This window comes from Toxorhynchites rutilus, chromosome 2 (assembly GCF_029784135.1).
Source record: "Toxorhynchites rutilus septentrionalis strain SRP chromosome 2, ASM2978413v1, whole genome shotgun sequence".
Classification (NCBI taxonomy): domain Eukaryota; kingdom Metazoa; phylum Arthropoda; class Insecta; order Diptera; family Culicidae; genus Toxorhynchites; species Toxorhynchites rutilus.
In genome coordinates, this window is record NC_073745.1 from 240,834,054 (window position 1) to 240,861,775 (window position 27,722).

General features: G+C 37.0%; 1 protein-coding gene and 2 long non-coding RNA genes across 11 annotated transcripts in view; 2 read left to right on the top strand and 1 right to left on the bottom strand.

Moving 5' to 3' along the window:
* LOC129768508 (titin) overlaps nt 1–27,722 on the bottom strand; it is a 240,920-nt gene that overhangs the window by 109,775 nt on the left and 103,423 nt on the right. For 8 of the 9 annotated variants that reach the window (XM_055770211.1, XM_055770212.1, XM_055770215.1 and 5 more), the window contains exons 7-8: nt 8,556–8,747; nt 7,345–8,491 (exon numbers count right to left, since the gene is read on the bottom strand). In XM_055770211.1, coding sequence (XP_055626186.1) covers nt 7,345–8,491; nt 8,556–8,747 — 1,339 coding nt within the window. The remainder of the gene's footprint in view (nt 1–7,344; nt 8,492–8,555; nt 8,748–27,722) is intronic. The other variant, XM_055770208.1, reaches the window with a different exon arrangement.
* LOC129768512 (uncharacterized) lies at nt 12,887–14,183 on the top strand. Its single transcript, XR_008741683.1, has 3 exons — nt 12,887–13,525; nt 13,585–13,945; nt 14,008–14,183. It is a non-coding gene; the product is annotated as an uncharacterized LOC129768512 (long non-coding RNA).
* LOC129768511 (uncharacterized) lies at nt 16,572–17,763 on the top strand. Its single transcript, XR_008741682.1, has 2 exons — nt 16,572–17,436; nt 17,500–17,763. It is a non-coding gene; the product is annotated as an uncharacterized LOC129768511 (long non-coding RNA).

The following is a 27,722-nucleotide window of genomic DNA, read 5'->3' on the forward strand; positions in this document are numbered from 1 at the left end:
ATTATTATACCACTCCATTCAGCCTGTAAAGAGATATTAACGTTCAAAACCTTGCAGTCCAGCGTCACTCTCTCGTTATCGAAACTTTGAACTCACACCCCAGTACAGAAATGAAAGACGTAGTCCTACGTCAAAATTTCTGGCAATATAGTTGCCACTGCTCATTAACCCTAAATACACTGGTTGTCGCTGCATTGTAAGCTCATTTTATTGTGCCTTTGGTTATACAACAATTGAAACAATATCTTTGGTGCAGTGAAAATACAATTTTTGATATATACTTACAATGAAAAACTAGAAAATTTGAATTTTTCATCAAATACACAATTTTTTTTATTGAAGAAACTGTATGAACTTACACAGTAGATCCCAAATAGAACGCTTACAGTGGAAAACTTATCAACTTGTTGCATGTTCAACGAACTTTTTTCCGACGCTCTGAAATCGCGTTTTTTTGTTTGCATAAAAATGACTCCCAAATTAATATCGTACATTTTGAGCATCTCAAAAAACATTGGCATATTGCCAGATACTTTCAGAAGTCATTGGTTAAGCAAAATATTGTAATAATATCCCAAGTGCGGCTAAAAAAATATTTTCTGTGGGTAACAATATACGGCCTTATAACAGGTTAACCAACCGCAAAGTCTTTAAATTAGTAAGAATTTTGTATGAATAAGACAGAAGCTAGAAATAGATTTTTGTTTAAAAATTTTGGCCATGGGGATCTGATGTATCACCTAATTCTGGAAAAGGGGTCTATTGCTGAAAATAGTTTGAGAATCCCTGATTTAGAGTGATTGAACAAACCGTCACATAAACCGGTAAAGGGGGGAACCCCTACTCCTACCGTTTTCTGCCCTGTAATTGATAATTTTTTCCGAAGTTCGAGTCAAGCATACTGCAACAAGTAAATTTACATAACCACTTGGTTCGAACAAAAAAAAAGCAATTTTTACAGGGAAACGGTCCCCTCCTTGCGAAATCATCAAGGCATTTCTCCTGAAAGCATCAAGAGGTATTTATCCCACAGGAATATTCATGGACTCATGGTTTATAAGGAAATGGAATGAACGATTTGGATTTAACAATTGTTTGTAGGTATCGCGACGCGAATATCGACTCGGACCATTCATTAGATGAGCATATGTACACTAAAAGGTGTCTAGTTTTTTTCAACATTTCCCGATCATATTTAGTTAATGTTCGATTACGTACGAATCAAAAGACACCGTTTTGTAGCTTGATTCGTACGTAATCGAACAAACTTCAAAGATTTTCAGTGCCTTTTATGTTTTTCTGTACTATAACTTCCTATATATCTATAACTTTCTAACTATAACTGATTCAATTTTCTGCAATTTGTGTATCGCAATGGCTACGATGGTATTTACGCAATGGCTACTTATCAGTGATTCCTGTAACAGTTGGCATACATAATTATTTGCATAAAATGTGATTAGTTTGCTTTGTGCAAAATGAAACGTGATAAAGTGTATTTTTTCGATGCGTGTTTTTGCATTACTTAGATTTGAGAACCAGGAGTTCATCAAACATCAGTTTAAGCACCGCAATCCGAAAAGTAGTTTTGAAAACTTCAATAAATTCTGTATAGGTTTAACTTGTTCCTTTGACGAAAATATTAGATCGGGGAAAAAGAAATCCATTATTTTCTATTTTCTTTTTTGAATTGCTTCAGTGATCAATATCTAGCGTAATATCGTTCATACAATTTCTGGTTTAGGCTGGTGACATTTCACACTGAAAAAATTTTTTTTGCTGTTTTTTGTTCAGACGTGAGTTACAGGGTGTTAACGATGGAGGGCAACATAGAGGAAATTCGGTACATTTTACAATTTTTCTTTTATAAATGCGAAAATGCAAGCCAGGCCGCTGAAATTGCGAATGGTGTTAATGATGCCGATACTGTAACAGTAAAATACGAGCAATTTATTTTTTGAATTTTATTTTAATTTAATCTTTAAATTTTTTTCCAAACATTTTGTTTAGTGCAATACACTAAATTCAGATCTCTACAGACAACAATTGGAAGCTAGCGATTGACTAGAAACGTCCAGAATAGGCCAACAGAGGAGGAGTTGTGTTCCATCAGGACAACGCAAGGTCACACAACTCCGGGAGCTTGATTGAGATGTTTCAATGCATCCACCATATAATCTGAACCCGGTACCAAGCGAATACCACATTTTTCTCGCATCGTTACACTTTCTGAATAATAAAAAAATTGGGATCAAGATTGTAAAAATCTATTGCTAGAATTTTTCGCCAATAAGAACCAAGATTTCTATGAGAATGGCATTATGAAGCTGCCTTCAGCATGGCAACACATTTGAAAACAAAACGGTCCATATTTGACCCAAAACCGAAGCATATTAAAAAGATTTTGAATTTCACCCAAAAATAATGGATTATTTTTTCCTCAACCTAATATGATTGAGTCACATTTACCCGGAACCCACTCATCCGAAAAACATTTACCCGAAAGACATTCACCCGAATTACACTTATCCGAATGTAACAAATACCCGAATGCGACAGCGACCCGAAAGTAACATCTACCCGAATTGACACAAACCCGAATGCGACATTTACCCGAATGCAACAATCACTCGAATGTAGCAGATACCCGAATGTAACATCTACCTGAATGCGACAGTTACCCGAATGTAACATCAACCCAAATGCGAGACATACTCGAAAGAAGGATATATTCGAATAAAAGGCAAATTTTATTATTATATTTTTTATATTTTTATATTTTTTGAATAAATTTCACGAAAAAAAAAATAAAATCACGAAAAACTAAATTCATGATAAACATTGCGCTGCGGTGGTAAATACGTTTTTATCAATTCTTTTCACATTGTCATATGTTATTTTTAAAATTACCTGCTTAATTTTCGAAATAATCCCTAACCCATGCTCATTTTTGAAAGATCTCAGGGCCTTAAAGATCAACACGGGAGGGAAAGAAGACGGCGTGTCAGTTGTGCCGGTTCTAATTTTTAAAAATTACACCGCGAAATCCTCAAAATCATTTTCAAATTTCCTCATTACAATTTCTTATTTCACTTCGTATTTTTGTTGCTTTTTCATGTTGTTTTGATTGATTCCTATTTATCAACAGGAGATTCGACGAAATTCACAATCTGATTTGTCAGAAACTTCCCTGCTCATTCGGGAAAACATTCCATTCGGGTAAATGTTGCATTCGGGTAAATGTCGCATTCGGATATTTGTTACATTCGGGTATTTGTTGCATTCGGGTACATGTCCATTGGGGTGTTTGTCGCATTCGGGTAAATTTACATTCGGGTAAATGTCCATTCAGGTAAATGTCCATTCGGGTAAATGTCCATTCGAATAAATGTCCATTCGGGTATATGTTGCATTCCGGTATTTGTTACATGCGGGTGAATGTCATTCGGTTATGTGTTACATTCGGGTGAATGTGTTTCGGGTGAACATGTTTCGGGTATTCGGGTGAATGGGACACAACCCCTAATATATAGTTAAATTTGTTACATCGATTTTAGTAAAGACGAATTATATGTCAACTCATCTCAGGAGTCGGCAGCATCATCTCAGATAGCAGTGAAACGCTGTAGGTGTAAAGACATTGATCACTTTTACAGGGAAACTCAGACATTGGGCACTTTTACAGGGAAAAAGTTTTTCCAACATTAACATGAATAAGTTGTTGTTAGAAGAACCTCCTCCCTGTAAAAGTGCCCATCTTTCGGTGTATAGGTGACTTGCTGAAAATTGTAAAAGCTATTCATATCTATTTTGTTCAGAATTTAAAAAAGAACATATTTTTGAGATTTTTTTTTTATTTTCAAAATATATATTTGATTTTCAATGAAATTTTAATTTAATTTTTTTAGATATTTTTTAACGACAACTCAAACGATTTTCTACAATTAATTTTTTTACTGAACTTTCGTAGGTCTTTTAGTTTTAAGTGAAGATTTTTCGAAAAAAAGTTGAAAATAAAAAAAAAATCTAACTTAAAAACTATAAGCGTACAAAATTTTAGTGAAAGAATGTAACGTTTCCTACGTTTATGATTTCTTAAAAAAATTCGAATAATTTTTTAAGAAAAAATTGTTGAAAAAAAAATTTTAATTTAAAACTCATTTTTGTCAAAAATATTTTATTCTCAATTTAAAAAAAAAATGATATGAATAGCCCTTAAAATTTACAACAAGTCACCCATACTATGAAAGATGGATCCTTCCACAGGACAAGAGTTTTCTCAACATTTTTTTCATATTTTCTTTGAAACAATGCTATTAATGTTTAACTCGTAACATTTTTATGTATGAATTATCGCGATTTACATGTTCTGCAAATTTTTTTTTCTATTTAGAAATATGTCAGGAATTTGTCCAACGCGAGAATTTACACACACGTTACGAGTAGAACATTATTTTTTTCTGTAGTCTCCATACCAAAACACCATATATTCAAAAAATTGTAAAATATAGGAAGTTGACATCTTCAACAAAAGTTATTTTAATAAAATCTAAAATTTTGTCGGATACACTATATCGCTATCTTGAGTTTTAACAATATTAATATTAGTTGTAATTTGAAAAAAAAAACATGTAGATGTTGGTTTTGGAAAAACTTTTTCCCTGTACAAGTGTCCATCCGATGTATGCTTGACTACATTATTTATTTTTGAATATTTCGAGTATGCAAAGTTGCTCAAATAAGTAATGTTTTTACACCCACAAAGTTTAAATGTTATTTGAGATGTTGCTGCCAACGGCCAGTCGAGTTGACATGAAATTCGTCAAAAGTGCCAAAAACGAGGTTTTTGTAGTGTTTTAGAAAACCTCGTGTAATTTGACAAATATTCCGCAATACTCCTGTGAACGTTTCATATTGAATTCATAGAATTTTTTACTTCTGGTACAATTTGTCATGATGTGCTCCTCTAATTCACTCCAAATTTTGATCGATTGGCTAAAAAAACAGCTGAGCGTATCAATATGAAAGATTCACAGAGATACAATAGGCTGAAAAGTTCCTTGCTAACATTGAATGTTACTGCAATATTTTCAAGATAAAAAAAAACTTAAACACTTCAAAATTCCTGTTTTGACGTAGAAGTGCATCTTTCAGGAAGGGTGCCAAATCAGAAAACAGGTCACGTTTTTATGAAATAAAATTAACGTTAATAACTATTTTCACTGTGAACGAATTCTCATGATTTGCATACCAATCGAATCGGAAATTCTCTAAGATTAGTTTGATATGCTATACATTACAATTCGCTAATCTCTAAACGGTTTAAATTTATGAAAACTGGAAGAACTTCCTTATTCCCATACATTTGTTCTGCCGATTTATGTGCTAACCCTACCCGTGTTCCGAATGCTTATAACTCGAACAGTTCTTAACAGATCGGAAAGATGTTTGCATAATTTGATAGGAAATATTCCTTCGCGTCTATCACAAATAATAAAAAATTATTTTTCATGAGATGAACAATTGAATAACTGTAAAATGTCAAGCGTTATCTAAACGCCCTAACTGCCAAGGGTTGATTGGCCTGATTTACGGTTTCCCCAACACAGACTTTAAAATCGATGTATCTGTGGAAATCCGCTTTGCAAATATACATGCAAGTCGGGGGTATTTTTGTTCACATCGAGCTGTGTTTCCCTAACACGGACTTCAATGAGAAATCAATCAAAATCAAAATCAGTCTCAAAGTCGAAAAAGAAGAAGATGAATGATTCACTTTGTCAAAACATGCAAGTTGGGGGTATTTTTTCTCGCTGAGCTGTGTTTCCCTATCACGGATTTCAAAATTAATGTGCCTGGGGGAATCCGCTTTGCAAATACATGCAAGACGGGGGTATTTTTTGGTGTTCAGTACTTTTGTACTCGCTTGTCGTTGTACAAAGAGAAACCTGGGGAAATCGTCATTTCAGATACTAGAGGTGAATGAACTTTCGCGGTTCGAGAACTACGTAAACATGAGATGTGCAATAATTTCAGAGGGAAATGTAAAATACAATGATCGTTTTACAATTTTTCCGTTCACAATTTTTTTTAGTCCCAGGCATCATATTAAACGTAAAATGACGTTCATCAAATTTATTTGTAACGAAGATCATAATCTATTACAAAAATTACGATGCATTCTAAAACAATATTCGAAGTGGTAAACAAGTGGATTGCATAATATAATTGCGTAGTTCTACGTCAAAAATATGCGGTAGTGTTCCAGATACAACCCCTTACAATTTTTTTAAATCGCTTTTTTAATTTGTTAAATTTGTACAGAATTTATTGAAGTTTTCAAAATTACTTTCCTATGAAAGGGTAATTTTCCATTCAAACAAAAATATCTCTGTATGGAAAGGTCCTACGGGAACGTTCTTGGTATCAATTGAAAGCTGTTTGATAATGATAATTGGATTTAACGTTGAGTTGGTTGGCAAAAAAATGTGTTAATCTACAAAATCTTTCAAATAACAGAAATAGTTTTCTTATTACTTCCGAATATTGTTGTCCACTACTTCTACGCATACCTAGATAAACGTACATATTGTAGAATATTCTGAAACATGAAAGTTTAAGCTTGAAACGATGTCCATCCCATCTTCATGTATTGATTTTTCGATTTTTCATTAAACTTCAACTGAGAGAAGATTTCCCCCACCCATCCTTACAATATCATCCTCACTCCCTATAATTTTGGCCATTACTGAAAAAACTGCAATATTGTACAAGGTGGAAAACCATTCACAAGATATTTGAGCGGAGCTTTTTTCCACAAGTACCACATTGTAGTGGTAACTTTTAATAACTAGTCTTTCAATGGTGTCGTCTTCACCTAATTTTCGAGAGACATTTTAAATGTCAATCAACAGAAGTGTATGGGGCAATTGGCATCGCGATGAAACGGTATTTTGTAGTATCACACAAAATTTTAGAACACTAAAAGTGAGTCACACAATAATACATCCACGATAATCGAAACAATGTCGACTATAGTTTATTCTACTATACCCTGCAGAGACCTAACCATTGTAGCGCAGAAAACACTGTTCGAACTATCTTTCCTTTTATCGCTCTGGTGACCACAACAAAATATGCTTCTAACACAGTTCATCGACTGAAAAGACTAATCTCGGCATACATCTCAGTGCCAGTTCGGCCTCCCCCTCTCGCAAACCTCCTGCGAATCGCAATTGTGCGTTTGATTTGTTTAATCCATCAAATCAAGCATCGGCAAGCGAATATGAGTAGGTGTTAGCGACAGCCATCGATATACTACTAATCACAGTCTAAGTTACATACGTTCGACGGCCAGATCGGCCGCGGTTTCATCCGAACCACATTCGTTGCCCGCCCGGCAGGTGTAGCGAGCTTGATCTTCGAGAAATACCTGCTCGAAGCGAAGCACCGCCTCACCGCTGTCCGCTTGGAACGAGATCTTGTAGTCTGGTGAGGTGTCTATGCAAGTGTCGTTTTTGTACCAATGGACGGTGATGGGTTGAGGTTTACCTGTAACCGTGCACGTGTACTGGAACGGTTGACCCTCGGTGGCAGTGCTATTTTCGAGTTTTTGCGTGAAAACTGGTGGCACTCCCTCGGGTTGTGGCGTTGGTGGAGCCATCTCGGTGACCATCAGTCGGGCCGAAGAATCGGCGATTCCAGCGTCGTTAATTGCTCGGCACAAATACTCGGCCGAATCGGCTGTCACTGTTTCGTCGATCGACAGCGTGCAGAGACCGTTTTCGAAGGCAGTTTTGTAATCAGGGTTGTTCTGGATGCTAATGCCATCTTTGAACCACTCGATGGTAGGCTGAGGATGACCAACGACTGCGCACTGCAAGTGGGCGCGTTGGCCTTCCTGGACCGAAACATCTGCCAGTGGCTGAGTGACCGCCAGTGATGGTGGTGGAGGTTCGGCAGCGGTGACGATCTCGTGAATTTTTTCGTGGTGGGCTTCCTCCACTGTTTGGATCACCAGGGGAGCCTGTGGCTCCTGGAGGTATTGCTCTTCGTCGATGGTTTGAATCTCGAAGGATTGCTGCTGCGGCAAAGTATAGTGAGTGGTGGTTGTGGTTGTGGTGATAATTTCGCTATGTTGAGATTCTTGTTGCTGTTTTTGTTTTTGTTCTTGTTGTAATCGTTGATGTTGCTGCTGCTGTTGTTCGGCGAGCTCTTTGGCACGACTACCGATGTCGTTCTTAATTTTGTAAAACGATTGGAACAGTTTCATATTATCATTGTACAGCGGGACAGTATTGTCGTGTCCGTACAACTGCGTCGACAGTACAGAGATTTTCTTGAGTGTATCGAGTTGCTGTGTTTCATAAACTCGCAATATGCTGTCAACCTGCTGTACAAGATCGTTCGCAAGATCTGGGTGGTTCAGTATCGATAGTTTGTTGTTAGCGTTGATCAGATCTGCGTTCATATTCCGGTAGTTATTCTCCACCTAAAATTAGGATAAAAAGTCCAGTGTAAGCATCATCATCTATTGGAATTAATAGTCAACTTACCATAGCAATCAGTTCGAAGTACTCAATCGCCACAATTGTCAACTTGCGATACTCCTGTGTCTTGTTGAACAGTTCCGCCCACTCGTTACGTATTTTGGTGGCCTCCGTGTGCACATATTGCGCGGTTTCCGGGAATTGCCTGCTCAAATCTTGTGACGTACTGATGAAAGCCTCAATTTTCGATTCTAATCCCTGAAATGAGAAAAAAGAAACTTGATCACGTCATTGCCTCATGCGAACATTTAGGGTTTTCCCACTCCCACCCGAACCGGCGCAGAGTGGAATCGTGAGAATAAATTTTCACTTCAGCTGACAGAGGAATGCTCACTATTTTAATCGATCGTGACGTGTACATTTCAACTAAGCAGTGTCTTTTTCGACGTTTTATTTTCCTGCTCTCGCGCAGAAACGTACGTAGTAGTAACACATAAAATTAACGATCGAATTCTACGAATCCGGGCTACGCCATACTCTCAAGCGTAAGAAGCTGGTCGGGTGGCCAGGGGGTGGATGTAAACATCGTCGCTCTGGCACGGACGTCACAAGTCAGAGTTCATGATACCGCGGGGAATCTAATTAAAAGCAATTCGGAGCAATGTCAAGCGATGCGTTGCGAGCGTCGGTCTAATCTAGTCGGTGAGCATTTTAAGCGTCTTCGTCGGCGGTTAAGAGGTGCAATCTGGGCCAATAGCGTTGGTAAGACAAGTGACATGTTCAACTGCAAAGCTGAGAAATAGACAGGAGTTGAAGTTTACTTTACTCAGCACTTGTGAACTTTCCGCATTGATAAAATGGTGTTGTCATAATTCACTCCATACAGAATAGAGCAATGCCACTTTTCACATCTAAAACCGTTTTCTAAATCTTAGGTTCGCTCATTAAAGTTATTTTTGGTTGAAAATGGGAAGCGATGACAAGGACCCAGTGTATGTATATACAGACCCCGTTCGATTTTGGCACGGTTAGATTATGGCACATGTGCCAAAACCGAACGGTTTTTCTTAAATCCTGGTTTTTAGTTTTCTCGTCCTTCATTCACTCAATTTAAGTTCAACGAAAAAAAGATGACTGGAATCGGTCAACTGGTTCCGGAATATGGCCGGAACTCATTCCGGTAATATAATGGGCATGATCAAAACAGTACTTAGAACCGTATTATACCCATCATGTGACACCTATAATTACTCGGGATTTCAAAACTAGCCCAATGGTGGTCATATCTAGTGTCTAGGCCGTCATATGCCAGATTCGGACCTGTTCCGGTTGCGTTCCGAATACTCCCGGGTGGCTATTCTATTATTGAACCTCTAATAACTTGGAATCCAACCAGTAGTCAATCGGTGAACATAATAGGTGCCTACGACATTTCTGGCCTCATCTGCATGTGTCCTCAGCCCTTTGGCAATTGGCGCATCAAATCATTGAGGTATAGTAGCTTGACGAAATTTTGAGGGTTTATCAAGGCTGCAGTTCTGTTTCACCAGTTCAATATAGAAGTCACGATTTGAAGATCAACTTCCTAGCTGCATTCAATCCTTTTTCAGCTTCTTCTGCATCGATACCAACGCAAACATCCAAAAGTGCAAATGACGTTATTGATGAGTTGTAGAACAAAGTTTAGGAACAGTGTAATCGGTTTAGTCATAAAATCGTTTAGATGAGTCAATATACACGATTGGCGGATTGATTATGGTCATACATAACTTACAATTCTATCTTACATAACTTAGGTATCTATGTATTCAATGTAATAAATATAATATTTAAAATTGAATTTAAAAAAAAACTGTAAATTCTGTATTTTTGCTGAAAATCTGTAATTCTGTATATACAGATTCTGTATGAGAAATTATGTGCACCCGTGGCCGAGTGGTTAGCGTCCCACACCATCATGCCGGGTGTTCGGGTTCGATTCCCGTTCTGGTTGGGGGATTTTTCGTCAAAGAAAATTCTTCCGGCTTGCACTGTGGTCACGCGTGTTCTAGAGCTTGCCACTTTAGAGTACATTCAAGGCGTGTTATTCGGCATAGAAATCTCAACCAAGTATCAATGAACGACGCTAGTTAATGAATACGTTGAGACGGCAAAAGTTCCACAGGGAACGTTAACGCCATTCAAGAAGAAGAGAAGTATGAGAAATTTGGCGAAAAATCTGTAAAATACAGAATATTCTGTATATGTGGCAACCCTGCCTATAGGTTCTTAGTTTTCCAATAATAAACATCGGCAATTTGTGAGTACCGATGTTTATTATTGTAGGATTTGCGTATGGCATAGAGGATTATTCTGTATTTTGACATCTTTAGCCCTGGAGCAGAAGACTCTGCAGTGTATACCATAGTGTACCCGAGGAGTGTAAAAACTAAAATGTTCGCGTCATGTAATTTTTATTGATCCCTAAATATGTTTAACCATTCAAAAGTTTAAAAAAAAATTGAAAAAAAACCGTTCGTTTTTGGCACCGTGCGATTTTGGCAACACAAAATTTTCGGGCGTGTTGCCAAAATTGAACGGGGTCTGTAGATATAAAGGGCCTGGCCGGGTGAGGGAGTAAAAAGTGCTCCCAAACCAAATCACCAGCTTTATGGCAAATATTGTATAGGATATTAAACAAGAAATTTTGGCGGTTTTTTTGAACCCCTATGTAGTTTAACATAAGATCTATAGTGAAAAACGTACTTTTTCGTTTATGTCACGCCATCCTCAAAAGCTTGGAGATAAAAAATTTGAAAAAAAAATACTGAAAGTGCATCTCACTACGGTGTATGAAGAAAAATTATCAAAGAAAAAAAATCATCAAAAATTGAAATACTAAAAAAATATAGAAACTCTGATTTTTTTTTTTGGATTTAGAGATTCAGTACTATTATAATTTATATTTAAATGTGTTCATACGGCTTTTCTAGATATGTGTTTTTTTTCAATTTTTTTTAGTGTTGCGCGATACAAGTTTTTTTTTTAATTTCCAAAGGGCCTGGCTGGGTACGAGAGTAAAAAGTGTCCCAAACCGAATAACCAGCTGTGTGGAAAATATTGTATAGGGTACTAAATATGAAATTTTGACAGTAGTACCATATATTTGAGATTCTGGTTAAAAATAGCATTTATGGTGAAAAATGCACCTTTTCGTTTTTTTTCACGCCACTCTCAATAGCTTTGAGACAAAAATATGAAAAAAATACTGAAAGTACATCTTGCTAAGGTGTATCGATCAATATTTTCAAACAATTTTTTCATCAAAAAATCAAATGCTAAAAAAATTGTAAATTAATTTTTATTTTTATTCTAAACTAGCTGACCCAACAAACTTCATCCCGTCCCAAATATAATTTTTGTTATCAATACCTCCAAACATTCACGTTTTCTTACTCACGATCATGGGTCCAATCGCAGAACTGTTCATTGGTTCATCTTCTAATTGACCCTTTACAACACATTCGACGATTCATTTTTATTTATATAGATAGAAGAAGATATAGGAGTGCGTTTTATCACATTAAAATCCATTTCCACTTCGAACAATAATCAATTTCGTTGGCGCGAACATCGACTGGATCAACAACGCTTGTAACTATGTAATCATATAACATATGAGAATTGAATTTTCCATTTCCCTTCAGAGTTTTCCAAAAATTTTCAATTATCATGTTTGGTTGAAATATGTGTAATATTTTTATGCGACCCCCTTTGAGTGATTTGAGAGCTTTAATTTGATTGATAAAAACAATCAAGTTTAATATGAATTTTTGGTATAGAATTAATAATTACACATTAAAAAATACTAACTTTGAAATTTCTATTTCCAAAAAGTTATTTAAATCCACTCATTCACATGTTCTATTACTAAATCCTGCACTAAATTTTCTCATCTTTCAAATGAAAGCAACAGAATTGGCTTACGCGGTGAACTTTTTGGTGTAGAGTAAGTTTGAGGCAACAAAGTCCGAAACAAAAAAATGTTGAAATTCGAACATATGCGTAGAAGAATTTTTTCCATCAAATATGATCGTCACCTTCTGAGAGATTCTGGAAAAAATATTTTTTCCATGTGAAAAAGGTACTTTCTGGCTTTGAGGGGATGAATCAAAAATCCTCAATAAACGAAAGGTATATGCATCAAAAACAAACTAAAAAAATTGTTTTTTGACTCTATTATATACAGGATTTGATTATGTACAGTGAGAAGAAATCGGAGACTGTATATAATCGAGTCAGCGCTGTATATGGTACTACTGCCAAAATGTTTTATTTAGTACCCTATACAATATTTTTTATACAGTTGGTGATTTTGTTCGGGGGCACTTTTTACTCCCTTAACCAGCCAAACTCTTTGGAAATATAAAAAAAATATTTTTTTGTACCACGCAATACTGAAAAAAAAATCTGAAAAAAATCACACATATCTAGAAAAGTTGTAAGAACACATTTAAATATGAATTAGAGTAGTACAGAATCTCTAAATCCTAAAAAAAAATTTTTCAGAATTTCAATTTTTTTTATTACTTCAATTTTTGATAAAAAATTTTTTTGATAATTTTTCTTGATACACCGTAGTAAGATGCACATTCAGTATTTTTTCAAATTTTTATCTCGAAGCTTTTGAGGATGGCGTGAAATAAACGAAAAAGTACGTTTTTCACCATAGACCCTATGTTGAACCACGTAGGGGCTCAAAAAAAAAAACGCCAAAATTTATTATTCTATATCCTATTCAACATTTGCCATACAGCTGGTGATTTGATTTGGGGGCACTGTTTACTCCCTTACCCGGCCAGGCCCTTTGCTTTTACTGGTACAGATACTTTACCAAAACTACTGCCATTTCGTTGTATGATTTGAACATTGAAGACAATTCAAACTCTGGCTGTCCATATTGGATATTTCATTGTGTGAAAGAAATCTACGAATTTTCATGTGAACTTTAACACCTTATTTAGTATAGTTAAAATGATCCGAGTTCGATCAAACAGGTACGGTTTTGTTTAATAACTTGATTATTTTTAAGATAACTATGTCCTTCTTTTCATAGAAACCCTCGTGTTTGTTGGTAATTTTGTTCACCAGCAATATCCCATACCATAGACAGGAACAGGTGGTAATTACTAGGTGTAAGGTCAGGTAAGATAAATGCAGAAGCCAAGCTCCCGATGCTTCTGGATAGTCACGTTTCTGAATACAATCAGATTAAGAACAAGCTTCGAAATCGAAGATAAATGCATTTCCAAGATCAAAAGATTTGATTGAACATCGCTGAGGTAGATCGAAAATTTTAAGGAATGTTAGTACGCAATCTAAATTTGGAAAGACTCTAAATGAGCATCATAAAAAGCACGAGTGATTTGAGGCTTGCAAATATGGTATTTGTAGCAAGTGAATGAAAAATGAAGCTAGTAAGTAAGTGCAATATTTCATAGAATATAAATGAGTATTTTTTCTTCTGCTAATAAAACAGATTTTTCTCTACAACGAACATTTTCGATGGTACAGCTTTTCGGAAGGAAAAGTACAGATGAAAAAGATTTCCACCCCTTCCGGTACAGATGAAAATGTGGCAACACTGGTTCCTTTCCTGCCTGGGCCCGGAAATAATAAATATCTACGAGAGCTTTGAGCAGAACAGGCAGTAGTATGGACTGAAAATAATTTCAAATAAATTTGCCGAGTATTTCGATGCACATGACAATCTACTTTACGAGTCGTATCTTTTCAATAATATCACCCTGGACCAGGATTGCCACAAATATTTTTCAAAAAACTGGAAAATTGCTTGAAAAAACTGACAGAAAACTGGATCCCAAAAAACGGTATATTTAAAAAAGATCGGCTTTGATTTATCTAATATGAAGTATTACCCATTACAATGCTTGAGAAATAGAATTTCCTTCGATTCATCAAAATGATGTTTCCCACCACTCGCAGATTACTGTGAAGCTATATTTGGGGATCTTTTCTTCTAGATCCTCTAAAAGGTATGATTTTATTTGGGTAGAACTTGAAAAATCTCATATTCATTGCTTCAAGTTCATTAAATCGCTTACAAAAGAGTCACAAAACTGTTCGACAATGTAATTAATTGAGGTGTATGGGAACATAGTTTCTGGTTATGGATTACTGCACTGAACCTAATCTCAATCCTCCGTTCATTATCTTCTAACGCGAATTTTGACATCAGTCAAAATTCAGTGCAAGTGACGCTCCGCCTGTTTCTGTTCTTCATTTTGTTGAGATTATATTCAGAAAAAGTATTTTCTACAGTTTCCACAGGGATAGGAAGGGTGAGGGAGAGATATTATTTATACATTGTGAATTTATTTTACAAAAAATGGGTAAAACTAAAGCAGGCATGTAAAAAATGGATAAAACGGGATAATATTTTAAAAAACTGGAAGATTATAGGATTCAACTGTCTGACTGGATCGAGAAAAAAACCCTGCCATAATGAAGTTTATGGCAACGCTGCCCAGGAAGAAGAGGCCGTCGAAGCTTGATGCCTAGGTCTACCAAAATATGTGAACGGAAGAATTTTCAAATGATCATTGTATTTTACATTTCCTTCTGAAATTATTGCACATCTCATGTTTACGTAGTTCTCGAACCGCGAAAGTTCAATCGCCTCTAGTATCTGAAATGACGATTTTCCATGGCTTCTCAGTTTGAAAGTGCGTTTTAGGGAAACATATTCAGATCTGCAAAACGACAAGCGAGTACAAAAGTACTCAACACCAGGAAAAAAATAGCCCCGACTTGCATGTATTTATTAGGGAAATTATGGAAACACAGCTCAGTGTGAAAAATCCCCCCGACTTGCATGTTTTCACAAATGATTTTGAAGTCCGTGTTGGGGAAACACAGCTCGGTGGGAACAAAAATAACCCCGACTTGCATGTATATATGCAAAGCGAATTTCCACAGGTACATCGACTTTGAAGTCTGTGTTGAGGAAACCGTAAATCGAGTCAATCAAAACTTGGCAGTTAAGGCGTTTAGATAACGCTTGACATTTTACATTTATTCAATTGTTCATCTCATGAAAAATTACATTTTATTAATTGTCATAGATGCGTAGAAATATTTCCTATCAATTGATGCAAACATCTCTCCGATCGATTAAGAAATGTTAGAGCTATAAGCATTCGAAATACGGATAGGGTTAGCACACAAATCGGCGGTACAATTGTATGGGAAAAAGGAAACTCTTCCAGTTTTCATGAATTTAAACCGTTTAGAGATTAGCGAATTGTACTGTATAGCACATCCAACAAATCTTAGAGAATTTCCGGTTCGATTGGTATGCAAATCATGAGAATTCGTTCACGGTGAAAATAGTTATTAACGTTAACTTTATTTCATAAAAACGTGACCTGTTTCCTGTTTTTTTCAACCTTTCTGAAATACGTTATGCGTCAAAAATCCACGTCCGTTTATGGCGGTGGTGACATTGGATGCAAAAATGTGGCCGTACGAATCGTATGCAATCGTGAAAGTAAACAAGTACATACAATTGTATTGGTCTGGTTACATCGAAATCTTTTGCTTAGAGCGAACAAAATAGTATGATTCATTTCGTCAGTTATCGTCCAAACCAATGTTTGCATATTTGCAAAACGGATTCCCTCAGGCATCTCGGTTTTGGAGTCCATGTTAGGGAAACACATTTCGGTGTGAACAAAAATGCCTCCAACTTGCATATATTGACAATGTCAATTTCCCCAGACTCCTCGGTTTTGAAGTTTGTGTTGGGGAAGCCGTAAATCGGACCAATCAGAACGCGGGAGCTAGGGCGTTTAGATAACGCATGACATTATCACACGCATTATTCAATCGTTTATCACATCTTTTTTTTATCTTTCTTTATTTTCCTGCATGTTCTGTGTTTAGGCTTTCATGTTACCCCCCCCCCCCCCCATATATTCCGGTTAGATGTAGTCCCACATCAAAAATAATTCCTAATATATTCACACAAATTTTTTACTTCATAGGGTCTAATTATCAACGTTCCCGTGGATGAACTGCCGAAAGCAAACAAGCATCAGATAATTACGGTGCGAGCGAACTGAAGAAACGTTTTCTCATTTTTTAATTCTTATGATTTCTCTGAATTGGCGGGCGTAACTGAAAAAAAAAGTCTTTTTAAAGAGTGTTTACAAGAAGGTATGAAAAAGTATTCATCCACTTTCTTGAGTAACATTATCAGGTAGTAATATTCCACTCTTAATAATTATGACGCAATATGATGTCATGCATCATCACACTTCTGCCATGATGTTTCATATTTCATAACAATATTTAAAACAACATACACAGATAATCATAACAGAGGCTCGGCTCAACTTTTTGCAAGAACCACAATCACCCTATTTCGTGGGTCACTGACTGACTGTTTCAGCAACATGGTATTGCTTGATTGATAAGCCGTTCTAACCGATTATCACGGATATATTCGCAAAAGCGAGCTTGTGATTATTCACAACAATTTCGTCTTAAAATACGCACGCTGTTGAATCATGGTAATCGCAGCTAGAAATGTTGACCTAACAGCCGCCACTCATAAAGCCGATGTTTACGTTCCGCTGCCTCATGCGCTGCACCAAATCGACACGTGTTGTTCCATCCACTTCCTTATCAACCTGGCTTGGATTCGATTATGATTTCCGATGAAGTAATAACAATAATCTGGAGGAGTAAACAGCGAGAAGTGCAAGAGCACCGTTCGGTTCGGTTTGTTTATCTGCTCGGCTACAGTGGATTCTGAACATTCGGATGAGCAGTACCAAGATGTGGAGTAAGTTTGCCATTATTTGCATCATAGTTTGGATAACGGCGAGCGAACCGCACGCCAGTGGATTGATTTCCGAAGTTGAAAGGTCGTCATCGGGGAGCAGTAAGTGTTGTAGTTGTGTGCGGGCCTACGAATGGCTGTTCCATGATTTGTCCTCAATTTTAGAAATCGAGAGTAAGTCAGATACACCAGCCTTGGATCCTGACATACCAGTGGCAACCACGACGGAAATGGATGTGCTGACAAAGCACAAACGATGCAGCCATCTTTGCAACAGATTTTGCAAGGCAGACGGATTCGCATACGGTGTGTGTACGAGAAACAATGGTTGTACATGTGGCGTTGGATTTTTTGGCATGCAGCGGTTTTAGCGTTAATGTGTGTGATGTATTTCTCAAGAACGCGATAGCAATAAATTTATTTACCAACCTCCCCCGTTCATATGTTTTCCGAAACGAGAAAAGTGAAAAACTTGAAAAATAGCCGAGGAAAAGCAACACAGTGATGTTTCTTGCCATTGATCTATAGATGGAAAACCATTTACTCATCGATGTGCGCAAAATATCACACAGGCCAATCTGAGAACGATGTGAGTAAATGAGTAGCCCGGATATTTACGACGAGTTTGACCGATTTTTTCTCAAATGTGGCGGTGGGTGGCAATTGGTGAGAAATAATGATGACGCCATCGAAAATTTTGTCTACTCTGTCTTTTTGACTACAGCTGAACCAATAATTCACTTGGGGAACCTCGATAGATTGACGAAAAATTCCTTTGCCTAAGCTAATACTCATCATTGAGAGAATGAAACAATCAAACAGAGTATTGTGCTGTAGATTTATTACGTCTTGACAGTTATCCCGAAGATTGTAAATCGCAAACGCATTTTTCTTCGTCGTCTGGGAAATATAATGCTCTTATGAACGACAACGCATGTGAGATATTGAAAACAGATGACACATGCATCTGACGCATAATATGAATTCGGGGAAAATCATCCGATAAGAAAAAAAATTGAGATGAAATCAATTATTTATTTTATTTTACTTCAACATAACGAATGCAATGTCAAATGCGTTCTATAGGGAGCATCTATCATCTAACGGTAAAACATTTAACTATACTGCCGTTCTATGCATAGTTGTCCCATGGTACTTTTTAACAATTTTCACTTTTCTTCATAAAATGTTGTTTTTATGCATCTTACGGAGAAACATAAAAAAACATATAGTTTGTTCCCAGCTTTACAAAAAACAAAATCAAGCTCAATTGTCCCATGTGAATATCAACATTTCATAACTGTCCCACCATGTATTTTTGGTAGATCCATATCGAATAAATCGGTTCAAGTACAAGAATTTCATGTCACACTTTCAGCAGGGTCAATGCACTCATTTCTGGTTTTCTTCCAAACTAATTCTCAAACAAATAAGAAAAAAGTTTACCAGAACACGTGTGCACCTTGTTACCGAATGCCTAATAACAATGAGATTTATATTCTGCGAAGGTGTTGCAGAGCACTCATTTCTTCATAAAATGATGTTTCTATGCATAATCTTTCGGAAACACAAGAAATATTGTTTGTTCCCAGTATATCAAAAAACAACATCAAGTTCAATTGTCCCATGTTGATATTCTAAGCATAACTGTCCCACCATGAATTTTTAAACCAGTAATCAAGCATGATTGATTCAGTGAGGGGATCTCATCACATTTCATTAAACAATAGTATAGTACTTATAAAAAACCCGGTGTATTACTAAATTGAAATGCTAAATTGAATTTTGGTAGACAAATATACGAGAAAACTTTGATTGCGTTTTTCTCAGTTGCTAATTTTGGAACATGGGACAACTATGCGTAGAACGGCAGTATAGTGCTGTCGAAAATATCTCAAGATGGCCACTAGGAAGACTTGAAACTAATTCAAAGGTGTGTTATTTCACTCATATACCGCTACATTGAAAATGTTATGAATCGATGCACACTGGTATTTTTTTGACACCTACGAGCAGGTCTCGACAAAGTCATATTCAACTGAGGATAGTCAGGAGATTATGAAGACATCGGTCTTCACATTCAATTGGAAATGAGTTTTTCCTCTTCCAGCAGGTCTCCGTCAACATGAATCAACATCAATCAAGTCATTCAGGTCCTCCCCTCGCTAACTGTTCTAACGAAGCTCCGTGCTCGTTTCATTCTTCACCCACAAATGGACTTCACGACAAATGGAAGGGACTCCCCCAGACTGAATTCGTTTATCTCTCTCATGTATCATGTATGCATGTATCAACGCAAACAGAGTTCCACGTATATTACATGTCCTGTGTGATACACACACTCCCCAATACAAAGAAGCTTATTTTAAAAACATTGTACAACAGTCATATTGAAATTATTTTTTGCATTTTTTCTTTGCCTACCACCAGTCTTCCATGTTTCACAAAAAACACTGCGTCCGGGATAAACATGTCCACGCTGCTGTACGCAGTTTTGTGTTTGAATACAAACATGATTTTCTCGTACCTGTGTTTGAAAATGTGACATGTTTGTATTCGTAGTATGTTTGGACATACGATGTTTAATCCTAATGTTTCACATGATGTTCAGTTTCTCTTGTATTTTCACCCCAAGCACCGGCAGTGCGTAGAGTAGAAGCAGCGAATCGGACACCACACCACCACCACTTAACGCGTGGTGTGTTGGTATGTTGCCACGGAAAAAACGCTTTCCTATCATGACAATGGGTGCTTCGTCTAAAATATTTATCTGTTCTGAACAAAATAAACGTCAATTGATATCAGAGTTTTTCACAATTGATATAATTATTTAGTGTACGCATCAATTGAATTCATGTAACATTCGCTATTATTAGCTATTTGAACAAGTACTGAATTGGATAGAGCGTGGCGGAGATGTTTAGTTACCCACAACAAATTTTGATTACAATATTTCTATAATTTTTATCGAATATAAAGTACCAGAATTATTCAGCAGTGACATGTTAGGCGTGACGCTAACCACTCGACCACGGGAGCAACAATTTTGGCTGGATCTTTGAATACAAATATCCAATACAGTAAAACCTGTTTTTGTGCGATTTTTGTTCGTGCGACTTTTTTTTGTGCGATTTTCTGTTCTTGTGCTTTTTTTGTGCGATTTTTTTTGTGCGGTGTATGAAAAGAAGCATATTTGACGAAGTTATCGTCCATTTAGTTTTTTCGATGGTTTATATGCATTTCAGTGCGAAAAAAGCATATTTGCGTCTCAATAGTCCACTTCTGAAATCATTCCCCTCCTCTCATCAAATACTCTCTAAGTTTTTCTATGTTTTTGCATGACATGATTTCTAACAGCGACACGTTTCGACATGCAACTAAAAGCACAAAACAGTCACGCGCAACCGAAGAGGCCAAGTGTCCCATCGCAAAGCAGGGAAACAAAATAAAATTGAACGGTGAATGGTGTGAATTTGAGTTATTTTCTTGGGGGAAACTTGGGGGAAAATGTTCTTGAATTATAAACATCGTGTTTGTTTTTACATGATTTCGCTAGTATTGAATATTTATCCCAAACACGAACAATGATTCACAAACACATTGTTCGTGTTTGGGATAAACATTCAATACAAGCGAAAATCATGTTCGAATTCAAACAAAAACATGGAATTTTCACATTGCGTGGACATGTGTAAGTGTTTTTCGGAAGACTGCCTACCACTACATGAAAAAAGCGAGGAGTAATATACCTGGTATCCTCTTTACGTTGTGCATGTATCGATATTTGAGTTCACGATGGGTAAACAATGGATCCGTCCATTGTTGGTGTAACCGTAGGGTTCTATACTGAATAAAGGGTGTGTCACATCAAATTGCATCACGGAAAAAACGCTGTAGAAATTTAATTTTTAGGAATTATATCTTCAGCTTTCGCTTATAATCAGATAAGAGTGTATAGATCACGTTGGCCATGCTTCACTGTCAATTTTTCGTAAATTTGGAAAAATGTCGTCGAACGAAAAAGAGCGTCGTGAATTAATCCTGCGCACTCATTTCGAGAATCCGGAGTTGTCACATCGGGACATCGGTAAGATGCTGGGAATCGTCCAATCCACGGTCAGCAGAGTACTAAAACGATACTTCGAAAACCTAACCATCGACCGGAAGGTGAAGAACGGCAAAAATGGATGCTCCGTCAGTGAAAAAGATCACAAGCGTGTAGTTAAGCAGTTTAGACGTGATCCCAGAAGTTAGGTCCGGGATGTCGCCAATAAGCTGAATTTGTCAAGTTCATTCGTCCAGCGGACCAAGCAGCGGGAGGGCCTGCGTACAGCCCGGAAGCTGTACACCGAAATGCTGACGAAGCCGCATTGCCTGGTAATGGACGACGAAACCTACGTCAAAGCGGACTTTCGTCAGCTGCCGGGCCTGTTGTTCTTCTCCGCAGAGGACAAATTCAGTGTTCCGGAGGAGATTCGCAAGCAGAAACTATCCAAGTTTGCCAAAAAGTACATGGTGTGGCAAGCGATCTGCTCTTGCGGAAAGCGGAGCGCCCCCTTCGTGATGACCGGCACGGTAAACGGGCAGGTTTACCTTAAGGAGTGCCTACAGAAGCGCTTACTACCACTATTGAAGCAGCACGAGGGCCCGACCATCTTCTGGCCGGATCTCGCTTCGTGCTACTATTGAAAGGACGTGTTGGAGTGGTACGAAGCCAACGGGGTCACCTTCGTGCCAAAGGAAATGAACCCGCCCAACGCGTCGGAGCTTCGCCCAACGCGTCGGAGCTTCGCCCAATAGAGAAATATTGGGCGATTATGAAGCAGGCCCTCCGGAAGAACCCAAAAGTTGTCAAATCGGAGGCGGACTTCAAGAGAAAATGGATTTCTGTTCAAAAAAAACTACAACCTGACGTTGTACAGAACTTTATGGACGGGGTAAAGAGGAAGGTGCGAGCATACGGGCTTGGGCTCGAAGTATGAATAAAAAGAAAATGCCAAAAGTTGTTTAATAGTTTTTATTTTACTGTCTAAAATTTTCAAAAGGATCGGTCTACTGGGCGAATTTCTACAGCGTTTTTTCCGTGATGCAATTTGATGTGACACACCTTTTAGAATCTACCTTGAATATGAATAACCTTCATATGAATGAAGTGAGTATACCTGATGACGAAAGAACCTGGACGGATGGAATGACATCTGGAGAATAGAAAAACTTTGAACCAAGACGGGTCTATGGTACCAGGTACAGCCGTTCCGTCACTGAGTAGGTTAGAGGAGCGGAATATGGAAACAGCACGGAAGAAAGCAGAGGAGGAATTATTAGCTTGAAGCGTGAAGCAGACAGACTGATCACGAGCGAGCTTGGGTACAAGCGTATTGTTTTTTTGTTTACAAACAAAACACAGTAGACTTCCAAGATGGTTGCAGAGTGGTTCTAGTATGTTGGCCCACCTTAGGATATACTTCTAGGCGCCTTGGATTGAACTTTCGTGATTGGAAGGACGGAGACAACGAGTGGATTAAAGGAGCAGAAGGACACAGTCGAGACCCAGACGAACGGCTATCTAGAGGAAATCATGTTTTAGTTTCACTTTATATTGATGTTAAAATAAGATTGTGCATGCGGGTTAACGTGATTTGACATATACTACACGGCCGTTCTACGCATAGTTGTCCCATGTTCCAAAATCAGCAACTGAGAAAAACACAATCAAAGTTTTCTAGCATATTTGTCTACCAGAAGCTTTAAGCATTTCAGTTTAGCAATACACCGGGTTTTTTTATGAGCTATCGTCTAATGAAATGTGAAAAGTTCCCCTCAATTAAATCAATCAAGCTTGATTATAAGTTTAAAAATTCATAATGGGACAGCTATGCCTAGAATATCAACATGGGACAATTGAACTTGATGTTGTTTTCTGAAATACTGGGAATTATAAATAATTATAAATTAAATAAATACATTGTTTTATAAAGAAGGTAGTTATCTGCAACACCTTTGCCTAATATAAATATCATTGTTATTAGGCATTCAGTAACAAGGTTCTGTTGAACTTTTTTTTAGTTTTTCGCGAATTAGTTCGTTCTTCCAAACCAGAAATGAGTGCATTAGTCCTGCTGAAAACGTGGCATAAAATTCTTGTACTTTAACCGATTTGTTTATTATGAATCTACAAAAAATACTTGGCGAGGCAGTTATGCCTAGAATATCTACATTGGACAATTGAGCTAAGTGTTGTTTTTTTAAAAGCTGGGAACAAACAATAACTTTTTTGTGTTTTTCCAGATGCTTGGGCATAAAAACATCGTTTTATGAAGAAAAGTGAAAATTGTCAAAAAATAACATGGGACAACTATACGTAGAACGGCAGTACAAATAATTTTAGTATTGTACACGAAAATTACCCACACAGATAAAATAGCGTGCAGAATCATGGTGTTTTGATTATAAAATATAACAAATGTATGAATTTCTTTGATTCAAACCCATTTTTGTCTGTTTTCAAACGGTTTTATTTAGCTTGCCCTGTAATCAGTTTGTATGTTTGTATGTTTGTAACATATTTGTCTGTAGCGCTGACCCACATTAATAGAAATTTGACCCCCTTTCTGTTGACCTATTGACTTAAAATTTGGAACACACCTTTATCTCTGTAGTCATAGTAAAACTGCGTATTTCATGATCTCGAAAATCCAAGATGGCGGCCGCTACAAAATGGCGGATCAAATATTTTCTCAAAACCTCATTAATATGGATATCAAATGAAAGGGCTTGAATAGTAGAATATGGTTATTTATGAAAAACTAGCTGACCCGACGAACTTCGTCCCGCCCAAAATAGATTTTTTTATTTAAATACTTTCAAACATCCACGTTTTCTTACTAAATGAACGTTAGTGAGTGAGACTGAACTCTTCATTGAGTCCAAACTGAACTCTTCATTGATTGATTACCCTTTGACCCTTTACGATTTCCTTTTACTATAAATTGTCTAGTACTTCTACAAAAATTCGTCTTCATAATATACAATTACTAGCTGACCCGGCAAACTTCGTCCTGCCCAAAATGTGTTTTTTGTTATCAATACCTTCAAACATTCACGTTTTCTTACCAAGCGCAAGTTCATAAGCCCAATCGCATAACTGTTCATTGATTGATCTTCTAAACGACCCAGTTGAATTTACCTCTTACTAAAAAAATCCTAGTACTTCTACCAAAACTCATCATTATAATATCGGATTATTTTCAGACTCAATTCTCGTTCAAGATTTTTCAACCACTTGCGAATAACAGGTTTCTCCGTTACATGGAATAAATGTTTGATACAGAATATATGATAGAACAAAGACAGACCCATCCCCTCTTCTCTCCTTAGGGAGGGGGAGGATTGTCTATTCACCATAGAAACATTTCGTGCCCCCTGAAATCTTCACATGCCACATTTGGCTCCATTTGCTTGGATAGTTTTCGAGTTATGAAGAAATTTGTTTTTCATTTGTATGACAGCCCACCCTAAGAGAGGGGGGATGAGTGTCTAACCACCACAGAATCATTAATTGCACCCTAAAACCTGCACATGCCAAATTTCGTTTCATTTACTTGATTTTTTTTCGAGTCATGCAGAAATTTGTCTTTCATTTGTGTAGCAGCTCCCCCTTAGAGAGAGAGGGTGGAATGTCAACCACCGTGAAAACATTAATTGCGCCCTAAAACCTAAACCTAAATATACTGAATTTGGTTTCGTTTGCTTGACTAATTCTCGAGTAATGCAGAAATTTGTGAGAAGGGGGTGGAGTGCCTAACCACCGAGAAAACATTTATTGCGCCCTGATACGTCCATATACCTAATATGGTTTCGTTTGCTTGATTAATTCTCGAGTAATGCAGAAATTTGTGTTTCATTTGTATGGCAGCCCTCCCTAAGAGAGGAGGAGGAGTATCTAACCACCATAGAATCATTTATTGCACCTTAAAACCTTCAGATACCTAATTTGGTTGCATTTGCTTGATTAATTCTCGAGTAATGTAGAAATTTGTGTTTCATTTGCATGGCAGCCCCCCCTCAGAGAAAGAGGATGGGTCTCAAACTATCATGAAAACCTTCCCCGGCCCCAAAAACCCCTACATACCAATTTTCATATCGATCGGTTCAGTAGTTTCCGAGTCCATAAGAATCAGACAGACAGACAGACAGACAGACTGACAGAAATCCATTTATATATATATATATATATATATATAGATAGAAGATATGGAAATGCGTTATTTCGCCTTAAAATCCATTTCCACTTACGAACAAAGATCAATTTCGATAGCGCAAATATCGAATGGACTAACAACGCTTATTATGATGTAATTTTCGAACATGTGGGAATTTCAAATTTTCCGACCTTCCTTCATGATTTTCCGATTTTTCTCTCCACTATATTGATCTACGGGAAGAGACGAATACAACAAAATACAGGAGGCTAAAATCGGACCATCCCTTCTTCGGGTTTTCCGCTTACCAACAGGTTTTGCTTTCCATTTTTATTTATATAGATAGATATAAGATATGGAAATGCGTTATTTCGCCTGAAAATCCATTTCCACTTACGAACAAAGATCAATTTCGATAGCGCAAACATCGAATGGACTAACAACGCTTATTATGATGTAATTTTCGAACATGTGGGAATTCAATTTTCCGAATTTTCCGACCTTCCTTCAGAGTTTTCCGAAAATTTTTCGGTTTTGCTCTCCACTATATTGATCTAGGGGAAGAGACGAATACAATAAAATAAAGAAGGCTAAAATCGGACCATCCCTTCTTCTGGTTTTTCACTTACCAACAGATTTTGCCTTACATTTTTATTTATATAGATACAAATCCAAAATGGTCGCCACCACAAAATGGCGCCATATATATATTTTTTTCAAAACTCTATCAATATGGGAAAGGACTTCACTAGTAGAATACAGTTATTTATGAAAAATGCAAATCCAAGATGGCTGCCACTACCAAATGGCGGACTACATGTTATGTCAAAACCCCATTAATATGGGTATCAAGTGAAGGGGCTTGGATAGTAGATCACATTAGATCATGAAAAATCCAAATTCAAGATTTTTTTTGTCCCATTTATTTATTTTAGGCTCATTGGCATTTTAGCTGTAACAGAGCCGAATTTTAATCGTGTACATGTCACATATTTATCATATATATAATTAGCACATTACACAGTTGCCATTTTTCGGCGTTAGAGTATTTCCTTCTATACCATTCCATATGGTACACATTTACACAGTAGCAGCCATTTAGACGTAAGAGCTTTCTATCTGTTCTTCCATTATCCAGTTAGACCGGACAGCGGAGACAGTTGATTGATCATTGTTGAGTTATTTATAGAACAGCAGCCCGATGTGTCTTGCAGAGCAGAGCGTTTGTATGGATGAATCGATCATATTTCGACCGTGGATCGATCTCCATCGCTGATGATTGTTGCGTTGACGTAGTTATTCTGTAACAACACAAAGATGGTCAATGAGGGCCCTGAGTTTCGAACTCACGATCGATCGCTTACTAAGCGAACGCGCAACCAATGTGGCTACGGAGGCCCCCCAAATTCAAGATGGCCGCAATCATAAAATAGCAAATTACTTTATTAAATGGTTTTATTTAGCTTGAACTGTTTGTATGAGTATTTGTATGTCTGTAGGGATGTCCCACATTAATAGAAATTTGACCTATAGGAACTGACCGAATTTGGGATTAAACATAATTAATGTACTAAAGGCTAGAAAATAATTAGGCAAGTAGCAGTTAGCAGTTATCATACCTCTCCTTCATTAGTCTAGGGCATTGATAAGACTAAAATAAAATCGTGGGGCACGTTGGATTTTTATTATCCACAATTAGCGACTTCATCATATGTCCCACGATTTTATTTTAGTCTTATCAATGCCCTAGCCTAATGAAGGAGAGGTGTGATAGCTGCTAACATAGAATTACATGAACGATTCAAGTTTATCAATCGCTATTGATAATTTCTCCTATGGGGTGGAAGTGCGAATTAGGGATATAGAGTATTAGGTACGGAAGATCAACATTTTATTGATGGAATTTGCGAAAAGTTACCCCCGAATCTATTAAAAAAAAATGAGAGGGTTATATCTGTGATACAACCGCAAGGTTGACGTGGGACTACAGTTGGCTTGGTGAGCATTTGTATTGTATTGATTAAATTATCGATTGAATGAAACAATTTTCAAATCCAATTGAATTCAACATATTTACTTTGTACTTGTACTTTGTTTAGTACTTGAAAGAACACTTTGTTTAAACTCTCTAGGTTACGTTTAATGAACAATTTCATAGACAGCCACCCAGTGGCAGATGAGTTCAAC